At 36.3% G+C, this 17,912-nt stretch overlaps 1 protein-coding gene across 1 annotated transcript in view; it reads right to left on the bottom strand.

The window, feature by feature from the left end:
- Positions 1-313: 313 nt before the first annotated feature.
- The window catches only part of NSMCE2 (NSE2 (MMS21) homolog, SMC5-SMC6 complex SUMO ligase), a 281,655-nt gene continuing 264,056 nt past the window's right edge, over positions 314-17,912 (bottom strand). The window contains exons 5-7 of the mRNA XM_074201685.1: positions 14,877-14,977; positions 14,377-14,483; positions 314-687 (exon numbers count right to left, since the gene is read on the bottom strand). Coding sequence (XP_074057786.1) covers positions 561-687; positions 14,377-14,483; positions 14,877-14,977 — 335 coding nt within the window. The 3' untranslated portion in view covers positions 314-560. The remainder of the gene's footprint in view (positions 688-14,376; positions 14,484-14,876; positions 14,978-17,912) is intronic.

Genomic DNA, 17,912 nt, shown 5'->3' with positions numbered 1-17,912 from the left:
TTTCATAATTTTCTCTAATATTGTTCAGCAGCAAGTGAAGTAAGAGTAAAGGTGGAGAAGATGGTGAGAGAGTAAGGTCTTTAAGAGGATGAGGGGGAAAGTAACTTGAGAGGACAGTGTAAAGATGAACTGGTTCACCAAGGGGTCATGATGTAGAGGAGAGGAAAGAATAGTCAGGCAGAAGTGACCTGAAAGAACTGAGGGGATGAGGGATTAGAGGTCATAATACAGTCTAAATACTAAATACTTTGAAATACAAAAAAATGTCTACATCTTTTGAAAAATTTATCAAATAAGAAAACCATAGAGAAAACAAGTTTTTACATATGATCATTTTATTGAACAAATACAAAGTTTTAAAGAGGAAAACTTTTAAGTGAAAGTTGCTTGGCAGTTAAAAATCCTTTTGATTATGTTTGAAATCTTTAATTTTACCTGCAAATGAAATAAGAGTACATGACTTGTCCTAGTCGGTTTACAATAAAAAGTAAGTGATCTCAGTTGACAGTGATAGACTTTCCTTCTTGCAAGAGCCCATGTACTGTAGACATCTGTGCTGTCTAGTGGCTCTGTTTGCTCTGACTGTCGGCCATTTTTCTGTGGTTTTCGATGGCTCTGCGGAGTACTACATCTTGCACAAGATCTGTCAGCTTTACATCTGTATGACTACAGCCTATTTTGGGGCAGCTGTCAGAGAGGAAAAACAACAAGAACAAATCCAATAAATGCAGAGGTTCTATACTCCGTATTAACTTATTATAATAGCAATATCACACACGTAATGTAGTAGAACATACCTACAGATATTATTTCTATTGAATATTTAAATTTTAATATGGAAACATGTTGACAAAAGAAGTTTTAATTCTTTAAAAACAGGAAAGACATCCATCTGCCCAGTACTGTTTAGATGGTATAATTTTAAAAGAGGGCTACTCTTTCCATTCTTATGACCAACAGCAACTGTCTTCATCTGGCACTGTGTTTTGTAATAATTTAATATGCTTATCATATAATAATATGTACTAAAAGTTAATCTCTATTAGTGTGGAAGCTCCCTGAAGGCAAAAACTGTCTTATCTCAACATTGAGTTTCTTTCATAGAATTGTACTCTTCCCACAGAGTATTTAGTGATATGCTTTATCCCTAGATCAAAATATTTTCAATGATATGTAATAATTTATTTCTTATTTTAAAAAAGAAGAAAGAAAATCTAAAAGTCAAAAGTCTCTCTTTTGGTATTCAATTCAAGAAATCTTTATTAAACACTCTTTCACAAAATGCATTATGCTAGGTGAGATACAAAGATGAAACAAGACTCAGTCTCTGCTCTCAAAGGAGAATAAGACAAATACATAAATAATTATAATAGGATTTATTAGGACATAAAAGATGTCCAGCCAGAGAAATGTGGGAGATTTAGAAAGGCAGAATCACAGAATGACTTTCTAGTACAACAAATCCAAAGTTCCTGCTGGTGAACATTTTGGCAAAATGGAAAGCCACATGTAGGAATTCTTGGATTATTCCTGACATAATACACATCAGCACGATAGTTTTCATACACTAACCTGGAAAACAGCTAGCTACTGGGGGTGGGGTGGGGGAAGAGACAAGTATCTGCCTCACAATGTGAAGTAATGGAAAAAACTAGGGACTTGGGAGTCAGAAATACCTCTGTTCTAGTTCCAGTTCTGTAATTTAGTAAACATTTGACCTTAGACCTTAGATTCCTCATTTGTAAAATGAGGATAATACTACTTTCACTAACTATTTCACAGGATTGTTGTGGGAAAAGTTCTCTGTAAATAGAACTGTGATAGTTAAAGATAAGCTTTTTCTTCTTTCTCTTACATACACCATGATGTATAAACTTCAATGATCCAGACAATGAGTAATATTGTGGATAGGGAAGTGGACTGTGAGGTGGTGAAGCTCTCCTGATGACATAATATGGTTTCAATTAGTGAAATGACAGACATTCTGAGAACTGATGGATTCAACCATACAGAAAATTAGTTTCATTTTGGTTAAATATAAAGAGGTGTACTTATTAGGAAAAAAAGGTACAATATATAAGATGAAACTCTCAGAACCTGGGGGAAAAGACTTTGATGTTACTCTAGTTATACAAATTCAAATAAGTTATCTTCTCAGGAAAGTGAAAAACAAAACACAATGCATGGAAGAAACAACTCCCTCAAGGTGGTTTATACCAAATGAAATCATAAAAAAATCCCTTAATGACAGCATCACACCATGGACAAGGGCACTCCCACCTCCAGAATAATAAGTTCAGAGAACATTTTATAGGCATTAGTCTATTAATCCCTCCAACACCTCAGTGAGCCAGTCAGGCGTGTCAGTTCCCTACCCTAAGCCCTCATTGTCATCATGGTATAGGACTCAGAGAGTCCTTTGGTTTTAGAGGAGACACTTGGTTTTTGAACTTATGTCACTGAAGAGGAAAGAATATTCAGTTTGTGAGGTTTAAGGAGTGCCCAGCTCAGGACCATCTTGGGCAACAGGATCTGGCTGCACAGTCTGACTAAAAAGCTAATGCATTATCCACAAAGCACTAAAATGAAAGAGATGGAAATACAGGACCAACTAATGGGATTAGATGCTTCATGACACACATCTTCACTGTCAAATAAAGAGCAATTCATGATTAATGAAATGGTAAAAAAAAAGTTTATTTTTCTTTTGTGATTGCCCTAACATACATATAAAGGGACAGCTGGTTCTGAAAGTTTGTTCCCTTTGTAAAAAAAAAAAAGTGGTAAAGAAATCATGAGGGAGAGGATTTCAGAAAAGCTTGGGAAGATTTACATGAATTGATGCTGAGTGAAATGAGCAGAACCAGAACATTATACACACTAACAATACTGAGTGATGATCAACTATAAAGGATTTGTTCAATTTAGCAGTACAATAATCAAAGACAATCTAAAGGACTTGTGATGAATAAGTGCCATCCATATCCAGGGAGAAACTGCAGAGTTTGAATGCAGACCAAAATTTATTATCTTCAATTTTTAAAACTGTCTTATGTGGAGCCTATATTAGATTGCCTTCTGTCAGGGGAAAGGGGGAGAGAGAAGGGAAGGAGGGAGGAAAATGTGAAACTCAAAACCTTGCAAAAAAGTTTGGTGAAAACTATTGTTATATGTTGTTGGAAAAAACGTATAAATAAAACTTTTTTTTAAATAAGTGGAGCAGAGATTGGGAGAGAAAAAAATAATTTTTTCAAAACTTGCCCAAATTAGCATTTAAGGACTAGTAAAGTGGCAAGAATCAAATTCAGGTTATCCGACTCAAAATCTACTCTTACCAAGTTAAGTTCTCTGCTTGTGCCCTTGGTTCTACATTCCTGTTTCTTGGAGCTTGTTCCTTCTGTCATCTGCTTCCTATCTACTTCACATCAATTTCTATCCTGCTACCTACAAATATGCTTCAATCTCCTATTCTAAAAAAGTTCTTCACTTGACCATGACATTCCCTTCTATATTGCTCCTCTCTTTAATAGCATTAACTCCTAGGAAATGTTTGCTTTTTCCATTTCCTCACTTCCCACTCATTTTCAGCTTAGTATAATCTGACTTTTCTTACTATCATACAACTGAGACTATTCTCAGCAAGCTTCTTGATTGAATGAAGACTTATGAATTAATTAATTGAATTAGTCTTTATCCTTCTAGTCATCTCAAGTTTTTGATTCTGATGTTCTTCCTAGATTTTCATGATCCTGCTTCTTCCTGATTCTCTTCCTATCTGTCTGCCTATTCCTCAGTGCTGAATTATCATACATGTTCCACCTCCTGGGTATGGATTTACTTCTAGAACTTTGTCCCAGGCCCTCTTCTCTCTCTTTTTTTTAATTTTATTTTTTCAATTATTTGTAAAGATAGTTTCTAACATTTACTTGTAAGATTTTGAGTTCCACATTTTTCTCCCTTCCTTTCTTCCTTACCTTCCTCCTCTCCTTGACAATGAATAAACTGATATAGGTTATACATGTGTGACTATGTTAAACATATTTCCATATTAGTCATGTTGTAAAAGAAGAATTAGATCAAAAGGGGGGAAAACCATAACAAAGAAAGAACAAACAAACAAAAAAGTGAACACAGTATGTCTTTCTCTGGATGTGGATGGTATTTTACATCACAAGTCTTTTAGAATTGTCTTTGATCACTGTATTGCTGAGAAGAGCTATGTCTATCACAGTTTATCATCATACAGTGTTGTTACTGTGTACAATGCTTTCCTGGCTCTGTTTACTTCATTCGGCATCAGTTCATGGAAATATTTCCAGGTTTTTCTGAAATTTGCCTGCTCATCATTTCTTTCAGAACAATAGGGCAGCTAGATAGCATAGTGGGCACAGAGTGCCAGCCCTGAAGTCATGAGAACCTGAGTTTAAATCAAGTCTCAGACACTTACGAGCTGTGTGACCTTGGGCAAGACACTTAATCCTGATTGCCTCACATCCAAGGCCATTTCCAGCCATCCTGATCCATATCTGGATACTGGACCGAGATGGTTCCAGAGGAGAAATAAAGCTGATGACTTGGCACAGCACCTCTCCTCACTCCAGTCCAATTCTTGTACATGTCATGGCATTACCTTCCTGTTGCATGGTCTTCTTTGAAAATGAAGGAAAAACACCACCACCGCCACCACCACCACCACCACCACCATCATCATCATCATCACAGAATAAAAGTATTTCATTACATTCATAAATCACACCTTGTTCAAACATTCCCTAAGTGATAGGCATTCCCTCAATTCCCAATTCTTTGACACTACAAAAAGAGTTTCTAAAAATATTTTTGTACATTTTTAACGATCTCTTTGCAATACAGATCTATTAGTGGTATTGTGAGGTCAAAAGGTATGCAGTTTTATATTCCTTTGCTGGGCTCTTCTGTTCTATTCACTCTATGTGTTTTCAACAGCTCCAGAAGCTCAACATCTTTGTGCAGATGGTTTCCAAATGTGCATATCAACATCTCCTCGTCTGAACTCCAGAATTCCATGGATGTCCCAGGCTCTTCAAAATCATCATACTTAAAATGGGACTGAATTGCCTCCATCTTCACTTCCTAATCCTGTTGAGAATAAGGCCATCTTTCTAATAATACAAATATGTAACCTCAGGGTCAAGCTTGGCTCCTTTTTTTTAATGTCCCTTTATCCAATAATTTTCCAAGTTGTGACCATTCTATATCTACACCATCACTTGCATTTTTTTGGCCATTTCTTTAGTCAGTCACCATCTTATTATATTGGCTCCAGCACTCACCTTTTGTCTGAATAACTGTAACTATATTCTAATTGATCTTGCTTTTAGTATCTTCTCTATCTGTCATTCTAACTTCACAGCTAACATGATATTCCTAAAGCACAGTTCTGACCACACCATTCTCTTAAGAAGCTTCAGTAGCATTCTTCAATAGCATCTCTAGAATAAAATACAAACTACTCAGTCTAGGATTTAAAGCATTTCACAATCTGGCTCCATCCTATCTTTTCCAGCATTTTTTCCCTCATTCCTACCTTCCTACAGTCTTTACAATTGGTCTACTTATTGCTCCCTATTTATGATGTTCCATCCCTGGCCTCTACTCTTTGTCTAAGTTGCCTCCCCTGGAAGGTGCTCCCTGCTCACAGTCAAAAGCTTACCTCTAATGATACCTGCTACATGAAGCCTCTCATCTCCCCAACAGCTACCAACTTAACCCCAAATCTACTTTTCATAGTTTGAATTTATATATACATAAATATATATTATATATATATATATACATATGTATGTATATATTGTTCCCTACTCTCCTCCTCTTCTTGCCTACCTCTCTCTTATACAAGAATTTAAACTCCTTGATGATATGAACTATTTTTTTGTCTTTGGACAGGGATCATGTTTAATGAGAACTGGATGATAAATAGTATAAAGCTCTGCACACACCAGGAATTGAATATTTGTGGAATCAAATTGAAAACTTCATTAGAGCAGAATTAGGGGATAAGTATCAAATATTGTATATTCTTCAAAGCCACTGCAGAATATCATAAAGGTCTCAGAAGCTGAACCTTTGTGACTCAGACAGTGTTCCAAAATACAATGTACCTGTTCTAATTCATCAAAGTTCAATCAGAACATGCTAAGACATCCCACATTGGGTGCTGGTCATGGAAAACACAACTCTGCATCACTACTGCACACATGGCCATTATACTAATAAGTATAATAAGCTTAATAAGCTTAATAAAGGTAAAACTGAGGTCAAATCCTGCTTTAGACACTTACTAGTTGTGTCAGTTGGTCAAGTCACTTAATCTGTGTTTGTCTTAAAACAATGAAGGAAGAAATGGCAAACCACTCTACTTTCTTTGTCAAGAAAAGCCTATGGACAGTTTTGGGGTGGTATGATCCATAGAATCACAAAGAACTGAACAACAATAGCCCAAGGGTTTGGTGATCATTGCTTTGGAACCCCCTTCTGGATACCTGCCTTTCCAGTCTTTTTACAACTTACTCCTTGACATTCTGAACTCTTCAATCCTGCAATAATCACAAATAAATCACTATCTCTCAAGTTATGGATAGCCATATGAAAAATTCTCCAGATCTCACATCTGAGGTGCTGACAAAGGTGAAAAAAGGGAAAATGATCATTGCTGAAGTAGTTGCAGGAAAGCAGGAGCTGTGAATGAATATAATCATTCTGGAAAGCAATTTGGAATTATGTCCCCAAATTATTAAATTGTATACTTCTAGTGAGACCACTACCAGACTTATAAAGAGGTCAAAGAAACATCAAAAGAATCACATATGCAAACATACTTATAACAGTTCTTTTTTAATGTCAAGAAGCAGAAACTGAGGAAGTTGTCTATCAATGAGGGAATGGCTGACAGCAATTTGGGTTACAGAACTGAGATGTAATATTTTTTGGGAGGGCATGGGCAATATAGGAATGTTTTGTTTGACTCTGCATATTTGTTAAAAGAGTTTTGTTTATCCCCACCCCCCACTAGGGGATGGGAGGACAGGGGAGGGAAAGATAATAGATTTTTGTAAATAAAAAAAAAACTTTAAAAAAGTAGTGATTAAAAAAACAAGAAAATTAGGAGAGAATGATATTTACAAGGGAGGAAAAGCAATCTAGAAGAAGACTGTGGTCAACAGAATTAACTACTAAAATTAAAGGGAGAAATATAAGGATGAAAAAAAAGATCACCATTTTTGATAATTAGGAGTTTAAGATCAACAGGTCTTTAAGAGATCTGTCTCAGCCTAGTGATGGGACAGATGACAGATTGTAAAGAATTGAGGAGATGGAGGATAACATAGAAGAGGATATATCAGAGACAGCAGCTAGAAAAATTATATTAATTACATCAACATATTTAAAAACTGATCAACACAATGACCAATCAAGATTTGAGAGGATTGATGATGAAGAATGCTAGACTTCCTTCAAAAAGGAACACTTAATAGAGAAACAGTTTTTCTAAAAATGACTTTTTCAATAAGTAAAAATCCACCTTTATTATATCTTCAACTACTCCCCTCATGAGAAAGAAAAGAAAAACAAAATCCTTGTTTTCAATATGTATAGTTAAGCAAAATAAATTTACTTACTAGTCATGTCCAATACTACTTCATGCAATCTTTCCAGGATTCTCTGAGACCATCTCTTTCTTACTGCATAATAGTATTCCATTACATTCATCTGCTACAACTTGTTCAGCTGCTGCTCACTTCACTCTGCATCAATTCATTTAAGGCTTTCCATCTCTTTTCAAAATCATGTTTTTTCCTCATTTCTTAAACACAAGAGTATTTGATTCTATATACCAACTGAGGAGCGCTCTTTTTGTTTCCAATTCTTTGCTTTGACAAAAAGAGCTCTACTATTTTTTGCATATCCCTAGACTTTGCTTTGTTTAATCCACCCTCTCTCTGAATTCTTCTTGTCCTTGTCCATGTTCCTGTTGACACTGTACTGGGCCTGCATTCTTCCCTTTTGATAGGCTCCAATAAGAACCAGTCAAAGTCAGTAAACACTAATCACATACTGTGCACCAGTCACTTAATCCTGGAGTCACAAAAGACAAAGACTGCCCGGCTCTCACAGGATGCACAAAGCCAAGGGAAGCTGAGGCGAGAGAAGTCCGGGAGCCCAGACTCTGGGAGAAGCTCTCTGTGGCAGTCTGTGCAGAAGTGCAGCCAGGTGAGGCTTGCAAAGGTGGTGGCAGGCAGGGCTCTTCAGATGCTTTGCACTTCTCCATACCTCCCTCCCCTTCTCACTGTGGATTGTTCTTCTCCCTGTGAATTATTCTTATCCCTTTGCATTTTTCTTTTAAGATCATCAAGACACAACAAAACCACTCCAAGGTTTTCTGTCTGATTTGACTGCCTTTATGTCTCTCTTGATAGGGTTCAGAGGGGACACACATATATCATCATCTTTCACATGAGAATATAAGCAGTTTATCATCATTCAATCCACTAAGATTGCTTGTTCAGTTTACCTTTTTAGGTTTCCTTTGACAACTGTGTTTGCATTTCCAAGTGTCTCTGAAGTCCTGATCTTTTAACAGAAACACCTGAAAAATTCCCTTTTTCATCAAAGGTTCATTTTCCCCTAGAGAATGAGAATGACTTTTGTTGGACAAGTTCTCATACTTGAAGCCTATATCCTTTGACTTCTAGAATACCACATTCCAGGTTCTCTTCTCCTTTAATCTGCTAAATCGTGTATGATTTTAAGTATAATTATATATATATATATATATATATATATATATATATATATATATATATATATATATATAAAAATAATCTTAATCTCCCAGTATTTGAATTATTTCTGGATGTTTAAAATATTTTTCCTTTGACCTGGATTTTAGCTATAGTGTTGCTGGGCGTTTTCATTTTGGGATTTTTTTTTAAAGAAGTAGACTTTTTCCTATTTCCATTTTGCTATGTGGTTCTAAGAGATCTGGACAGTTTTTTTTTTAAGATTTCTTGAAATATAATGTCTAAGTTCTTTTGTGTCATGGCATTCAGATAGTCTTTTTTTTTTTTGTAAGGTTTTTGCAAGGCAAACGGGGTTAAGTGGCTTGCCCAAGGCCACACAGCTAGGTAATTATTAAGTGTCTGAGACCAGATTTGAACCCAGGTACTCCTGACTCCAAGGCCGGTGCTTTATCCACTACGCCACCTAGCCGCCCCGCCAGATAGTCTAATCATTCTTTTTATTTGTGTTTTGCTTTAAGATACTTACATTCTCTATTATCTTCCGTTTTGACATTGTTATTTTGTTAATATATATAATATATATTGTTAATATTTCCTTTTGTTTTAGCTTTTATTTAGTCCATTATAATTTTTAGGGACACTGCTCCTAGGGAAAAGTTTTATTCCTCATATTGTTACTATTGTTCAGTCATTCACTTGCAACCAAATTCTTTGTGATTAAGGGGTTTTCTTGGCAAAGACACTAGAATGCTTTACCATTTTATTCTCCAGTGGATTAAGGCAAATAGAGGTTAAGGACAGGTTAAACAATTTGCCCAGGATCACTCAGATAGTAGGTATCTGAGGCAGGGTTTGAATTCAGTTCTTGACTCCATGCCCAACCATCTAGTTGCTTCCATGTACTTACCTCATGCAGCAAGTTATTAATTCCCTTTCCAATTATTTCTTCCATGGCTTTCAGTCTTTTTCCATTTCCCCCTATATAGTATCCTTATTCATTTATAAAAACCTTTAAAAATCTTTTTTAATACTTAATTCAATTCTTCCAAGAATTTAGATTAATTTTTACCCAAGTTGTATTTTGCTTTGAGACTTTGAATGTCTATGTTTTATAGTCATTCTCTTCCTTTGAATTTGAGTCTTGAATCTCCATGTCCTTATAACATGTAGGACACATTCCGGAAAGACCAGTATCTCTGGTGTGAGGGTTGCCAAGTCAATTGAAGGGCTGCTCACCCACCTATAGTGCCCATTTGATTCACCCAACTCTCACCTGTGGTTTCAAGAAATTGTAGCATGCACAGTGGCCACACCCTGGTAAATCATTTCAGGAAATGGGCTAAACCAGGTTAAGAGTAACCAAGGGTAGTCTTACAACCTTCAATGAGTTAGAGGGACATTTACCTCAAGCATGTGAAGACTATCCCTTAGCTGAATGGGAGATGAGAACAATTTGATCTTGGCCATGCAGGTGGCTGAACTAGGTGCTATGTAATGCTTAGAACTTAGTCAGACCCTGAAGATACCAAGGTCATCCATTGCATCCCAAACCATCACTAGTCATCTTGACTTTGTCTTGCCCGAAGCCTCAAGTGACTCTGGAAGAGAGACTGAACCCATGACTTCATACAACTCTGCTTCACTTAAATTCAATTTATGGATGAATCAAAAGACATAAACCATGTCATTTTACCATTTTTACCTACTTCAAAGTCCTGTGGTGAGAGGCAAGTTAAGAAGTAGCAGGTGTGGATACATTTAGAGCTACAATCACAACCCTGCATACAGGTGGTCTAGCTATGGGGTTGTCTTCTCACCTGCACTGAAAAGTAGTGGAATTTGATAGGTCCATGGGTGTCTGAACAGCTTTTTTTAAAGGATTTTACTGCTTGCTTCTTGGTAAGAGAAAGGGGCTAGAAAGGATGCCCTAAAAATTATCTGCATCACCCAACTCTGGTCTGTTTATTGTGGCATTTGAACTGTCTTAGGAAGATTCTGAAGATCACCTGGCAAGATGAATCAGACACTTTCTCAAGTTTTCTCAAATGTTACTACAGAGAGCTCAACTCTGATGGGCTGGCCATGTCAAATGTAGATTTGTCTAAAATAATATTTAATGGAGAACTTACACAAGGCAAAGACTCACATGGAAATCAGATGAAGTGATACAAAGACATTCTCAAAGTCTCTCTGAAGAACTGTTGAAGCTATTATTACATGGGAGTCACTAGCAAAAGACTGCCCAGCATGGTGTGGCCCAGCATGGTTGTTCTCTCTCTCTATGATCAAAGCAGAATTGCAATAACTCACGCCCCCCCCCCAAAAAAAACTAGAGATGTGCAGATTTAGAGACATCTCCACTCCAAATGTTTATGTAGAGTAACCTGTGATAGAACCTTCCAAGCTTGTGATGGTCTGATCAGTCACAGTCAGACACACTGTAAAGAGTGATGTCATTTTGGTCCTCATTGAAAATGAAGGACAACAACCATATTGTAACATATTTATGGCAGGATTCTTTTTTTGTCATCAATCCTTCCTGACTTTGAATTTGTCCCTTGGTCTGAACTCTTCATGTTCTTGATATGGATTTGGGTTTGAGCACTAGGCCTTTGGGCTTGACCTGTTTCAATGAACTACTGTTGTACTCAATGTCTATGGAAAAACTCTGCTGACTTGGACTGCACTGAGGGCTCTTATTTGGCCTGATATTCCTGCCCCAAGTCATTCCTCTACATGAACTGAAGTCGGAACTGAGACTCCACTGAACTGAAACCCTACTCTGCTACTTGGGCCCATCCCCCAAAGCTACCAATTGTTTCTCCTGTCTCAGTACTGAGCCAAGGGTCCCACAACTAATAGATTTGGAAACATGATGCTTTTTAAAAGCTATCTTCTTTAGGAAGAACTTATAATAACTGTATCAAAGCAAAAACAAAAGCATTTAAAAACATATTTATAAATAATCTTTCAAAGTAGTGGACAGGCAGGTTCACTGTAGAAATTATTCATTCAAGTGGGTTCAATAACACAACATTATTGACAGCCAATTCAATTTTGTCCCACAATTAAGTCCTTATTTTCATTATAATTCCAGTGGCTTCCTATTAATAGTGTTTGTCCTTCATTTTCGAAGAAGACTGTGACATCAAAGAGGTAATGCCATGACAAGCTCATGAATTGGATCTGAGTGAGGGGGCTCTGTGCTGAGTCACCAGCCTCACTTTCTCCTCCAGAACCATCTGGGTTCAGTGATCAGATATGAAGATATGAATCAGGATGACTGGAGATGGTCCAAGGCAACCAGAGTTAGTGACTTGCCTAAGGTCAGTCAGGTAGAGACAGTCAAGTGACTAAGGCTGGATTTGAATTCCTATCTTCTTGACACCAAGGCCAGTGCTCTATCCACTGTACCACCTAGCCCCTCCTTTTTCTATCGCATCAAGTTTTCCACAACTATTTGTTTCCTATCTTTCCCATCACCTTTCATGTTATTTCTCTCCTACCTTTTGAATTGCCATCTCCCATCCTGGGAAAGCTCTTCCTCCTTACTCTGGCCTCTTGGAATTCCAGTTTTCCTCAAAGACTTAGCTCCAGTGTCTTCATGCACACAAAGTTTATTCTAATCCTATCTGCTCTTAGTGCCCTGCTCCCAAGAATACATACTAACTATTTCTCCTATTTAGATGTTAGTTCTTTGAGGGAAGGACTGGCTTAACTTATGCCTTTAAATTCCCAGTGACTGGAATACAGGAGGCACTTTATCAAATATAGGCAGATCTCCTTTTATTTACAGACCCTAATAGAAGAATTCATTCAAGGAATGAATTTCAGAATTGTACTGCAACTTGACTATAGGGCAGCTAGGCGGTACAGTGGATAGAGCACCAGCCCTGGAGTCAGGAGGACCTGAGTTCCAATCACTTAATAACTGCCTAGCTGTGTGACCTTGAGCAAATCATTTAACCCCACTGCCTTAAATAAAAACCAAACCAAACCAAAACAAAAAAAAAACCCCAAAACAGTGACTCTCAAAAAACATATATACAGGAAACTTGACTATGCCAATCCTTTCTTGGGATAAATTAGTAACGATGCAAAAAAAATCCAACACATTTATTAACAGCATTTTAAAGTCTATAATGCATTTTCATTCTTTTTCTTTCTTTCTTTCTTTCTTTTTTTTAGTTTTTGCAAGGCAATAGGGTTAAGAGACTTGCCAAAAGTCACACAACTAGTAAGTATTAAGTGTTTGAGCTCAGATTTGAACTCACGTCCTCCTGACTCCAGGGCTGGTGCTCTTGCCACTGTGCCACCTAGCTGCCCCCTTTACAACTATGTTAGGTATTCAGTACAAACATTATATTCCTATTTTCTGTAACCCAATTACAATGAATGACTTGTATAAGGCCATATAATGAATAAGTGGCAGATTTGGGATTTGAATGCAGATCCTTACCTCTTTCACACTGTACTACCACACTGACTATGGAAGTAAAAAATCATTATCTCTTTTTATTTTTATTTGAACCTAAGAAACCTAAGAAAAAATTTCAAAGTGGGATACAGAGCCTCTGATAGCTAACCCTCACAACAATTTTCTCTTATTTTAGGTATATTTGACATGTAAATTTAAATTTTATTTCTATCATTTACAATGTGACCTTGGGTATGTTTCCATATTTGTAAAAATCAGGGAATTAGATTAGAGATGGCCTTTCAAATTTCTTATAGCTCTAGATATATGATCCTAAAAGTCATAAAAAATTTTTTCTCAAAAGGATATGCAGAGGCAATTTACAGATGAGGAAATCAAAGCAATCCATAGTTAATATTGCTCTAAATCTTTACTGATTAGAGAAATGCAAATTAAAGCATCTCTGAGGTACCACCTCACACCTCTTAAGAATTGTAGAGTTTGAACAAAGACTAAAGACTATTACCTCTAATTAAAAAAAAATTATCTTATTATGCAATTTTGCTATCTCTTACACTTTATTTTTTCCTTAAGGATGTGATCTCTCTCAACACATTCAATTTGGATCAATATATAGCATAGAAACAATGTAAAGACTATCAGACTGCCTTCTGTGGGGGTGGGGGAAGGGAAGTGAGATTGGGGGAAAATTGTAAAATTCAAACATAAGTAAATTTTTAAAAATTAAAAAAACAATTTTAGATTTTAAAAAAGGTCTCAGAGATCATCCAGTCTAACCCCTGTCATTTTAGAGAAAGGAAAACTGAGGTTCAACATGAGGAAATGACTTGTCTTTGCTGCACAAGAAGTTTACAGATGTGAATGTGGGTCTTCTGACCCTCTATCCAATGCTTTTTCCACTACATAATGCTCCGCTTTCTGAATACCTTGTTCTTTTTCTCCACACCCTTCCTGAGCAATTTATAAAATTTCCCCTCATGTCTCATTTTTAGAGTTAGTTTTTGTGTTTATGCAACTATTGAGTTGAATATGACTGAGAATGGACATATAAGTATTCCTTCCTCTGACTCTGCCAAGCCAGTATTGCTTGAACAAAGGCTTTTGATTTGCTGTGGTAAAGGAAAGAGCAACAGCTTTTTTTCTTCCTTGTGAACTCACCATGCCTTTTTCTTTCTTTCGTGTTTCGACTCAATGATTCTTCTAATGGCTTCCTCTTCATAGGTGTGTCCACATACTTTATTTTTCACTGGTTTCTTCATTTCCAACTGTAATCAAGAAAATTACGTTTACAGGAATGATGACTATCGCCTTCCAGGCAGTTCAGTAAATTAACATTGTCAGGGGTTGAGATTTCAAGCACTAGCCTTTTTGTGTTCAATTTTCCATTTGTACAGGGTAAGATAACAACCCACCAACAGTGCACAATGGAGAATTGTTGGAAACATCAATTTACTGCTAGACTTCGTGAATGACTAGCAGTCAGAAAACTAGTAAATACTTCAGTTTGCTGACTGTTCCTATATGCTCCTACTTGAGCTATCTTACTATTCAATTCCCTCCACCCTCTAATCTAAATATGAAATCAAATCACTTTTTTTGATTGGGTGGTTAAGTCAGCAGGCACTTTTTCTATTAAAAATCTATTTAGGGCAAAGTACCTGAGTAATGGGGCAAATGAAGTTGGTCTGACTTTGGGTCACAATCATATCTTCATCTATTTGTTCCGAGTCATCATCAGTTGAATCCACTGGGAGTCCACCTGAGGCAAAAAAGTAAATACAAATAAGGGAAATATGCTTTATAAATGAACATATTTTTAGTTGAAAAGACAAGTTCTATACAGTATAGTTTAAATTAGTTATATATATTAAAATATCTCTGTGGAAACAATATGAGTCATAGTTATATATAAATTCTGAGCAAAAAGAAATGTTATTTAACATATATAGTCATTTATAATTATAAAGTATTTATGTCCATTAATTCATTTAATCCTCACTACAAGTAAGAAGTAAGCAGAGCAAGAACTAACGTATTCATTTTATATCTAAGAAAACTGAAGCTCATTGAGGCAAAGGGACTAAGACTTCTAGAGCTCATGCTGGAGTTGCTAAGAGGACATTGGGGACTCTAAAGCTAAGGCCAGTGAGCTCTCCACTCTATTACCTGGCCTCTCCCTTTTTGAAGGAGTAATAGAAGCAAGTATTGCTTCTTTTTTTTTCAATAATTGGCACCAGATGTAGCCCCAGACCAAAAAAGAGGAAGAGGTATTCCTATATTTCACTGTGATGTCACACTTTTAATTTTCTGTCATGACAAATGCTGGAAAATCATAGGGTCACAGATCTAGTCAGTCAACTAGCATTTATTTATTAAGAATCTACTGTGTGCCAGACACTGTACTAGGCACTGGGAGATACAAAGAGGGCAAAAACACAGTCCCTGCCCTCAAGGAGCTCACATTCCAATGCAAGTGATAACATGCAAAACAAGTTACATATGAGATAAATACAGTGTAAATGGGAGGTGATCTCAAAGGGAAGGCACTGATGGATCAGAAAGGCTAAGCAGAGCCTCTGGCAGAGGTCTGAGCTGAACCGTAAAAATCCTCAGAGGTCATCTAATCCAATCGCCTCATTTTACAGATGAAGAAACTGATTCCTGGAAAGGTTACATTTAACTTGCCCAAGTTTACATACATAATTAAGGCAGTGGCAAAATTTGAACCAAGGTCCTCTGATTCCAGAGTTGTTATTCTTTCTATTCTACTATACTCGGAAGTATAATCATAGAAGAAAATCATTTCCTTGAAGTCAACAAAAATCAGCCTTAGGTTTTTTTTTCTGAATTTTGGAGTGTTGAGGAAGCAAGCAAAGACAACTCAAATGGGATACCCACAAACAGGGAAGGATGAGTAGGGAACTTGAAAGCTGAAGGTGATGACTGACATCAATGATCATGAAAGGAGAAGGTGAGCAAAACTGAGAATGAGGAAGAATGTCAATGGTGACTAATAGCTCAAGGACTGGGAAACTAAAACATAGAGGAGTTTGCAACAGTTAAAGTCTCCTAGAGACAAACATTTTCTTCAGTTGAAGGCTATGTTTATTTAAAGTGATATAAAAAGAATTCTACCAACATCCTCATCCCATTTGGAAAAAATACAAAACCAACATGGTAATTCTCAAAACAGTGAAGGAAAAAATTTTAGAAAAGCAGGAGAAAAAAATATGAGACAAGGTATAAACTCTGAGATTCTACAACGTTTTATAAACAAACAAAAATCTGACTCTGCTAGTTGTTTATTTACAATAACTTAGGTGACCTCAAGACATGAAAAGAACATGAAAACATCAGAAACACATCAAAAGGCAGGTGGGGAGAATCTAGAGACACTACTAAAACAACACAGTTTGGTTTTAGAATTCTGCTAATCCAAGGTCTTTATTTTATATATGAGGAAATGGACTTGAGAAGGAAATAGATTTGCTCAAGGTCACACAATAAATTGTTAGCTTACTAAATTTGTTATCATCCTTTCTTCTTTGGCTGGGTAAGCTTTTTGATTTGCTACTGCTTAATAAATGGTTTCATTTAAACAAGAGTTCTTAACCTGGACCTATGGATATGTATTAAAAATATTTTTTTATAACTACATTTTCATATAATTGATTGCCATTGTAATTTCATGTCATTTATTTTTTATTTTTATTTTTTAGGTTTTTGCAAGGCAAATGGGGTTAAGTGGCTTGCCCAAGGGCACACAGCTAGGTCATTATTAAGTGTCTGAGGCTGGATTTGAACTCAGGAACTCCTGATTCAAGGGTCGGTGCTCTATCCACTGCACCACCTAGCCACCTCTCATGTCATTTATTTAATGCATTAAAAACATTATTCTGATCTTGTGATGGAAAATAATATCAACCATATCTATAGAAAGAACTACTGAATACAGACCAAAGTATCCTAGTTTCCATTTTTAAAATTTGTTTTATGTTTTTCCCCCCTCTCATTTTTTTTTACCTTTTATTCTGATTCTTCTTTCAAAAGATATCTAATAAGGAAATATATTTTACATGGTTTTATACATGTATAACACATATCAGATTAAGTGGAAAGGGGAAGGGAAGAAAGGGTGGAGAAAAATATATTAACTCAAAAACGTACAAAAAATGTATGTTGAAAACTATGTAGTTGGGAAAATAAATAAATTTGTTTTATAAACAACAATAACAGCAACGAAACCCCACTATCCTGAAGAGGGTTACAAAGGTTCTACTGGACTATCAAAAGAATCCATAACATTAAAAAGGATGAGACCCCTGATCTAAATCATAAAAACTATTGATTTTCATGGAGGTCTGCTTTATCTGTATGCAGAAAATTAAAGCAAAGTGTGCATTTTAAAGCATACCTACCTGCATACATGCACATACACACATATATTCACAGTTCTATGCTAACACATATCCCATTCACTGGATAATTCCAATTTTTGGAAGATCACATTGAGATCTGTCTACATTTCCAGTTCAGCTTAGATTCTTGGACACAAGAACATGGCAAAAGGTAGGAAGTAAATATATGTCTTACAATTACAGTAGGCTGTGCAATAATTACAAAGGAGAATCCAGACACGGTCTTGTGGTCAGAAAATGCATTTGGTCATGGCCACACACAGACTTAGTATTAGT

Source organism: Macrotis lagotis, chromosome X (assembly GCF_037893015.1).
Source record: "Macrotis lagotis isolate mMagLag1 chromosome X, bilby.v1.9.chrom.fasta, whole genome shotgun sequence".
In the NCBI taxonomy this organism is placed as follows: domain Eukaryota; kingdom Metazoa; phylum Chordata; class Mammalia; order Peramelemorphia; family Peramelidae; genus Macrotis; species Macrotis lagotis.
The sequence above is the reverse complement of the archived record's forward strand: the minus strand, read 5'-3'. Positions and strand labels throughout refer to the sequence as shown.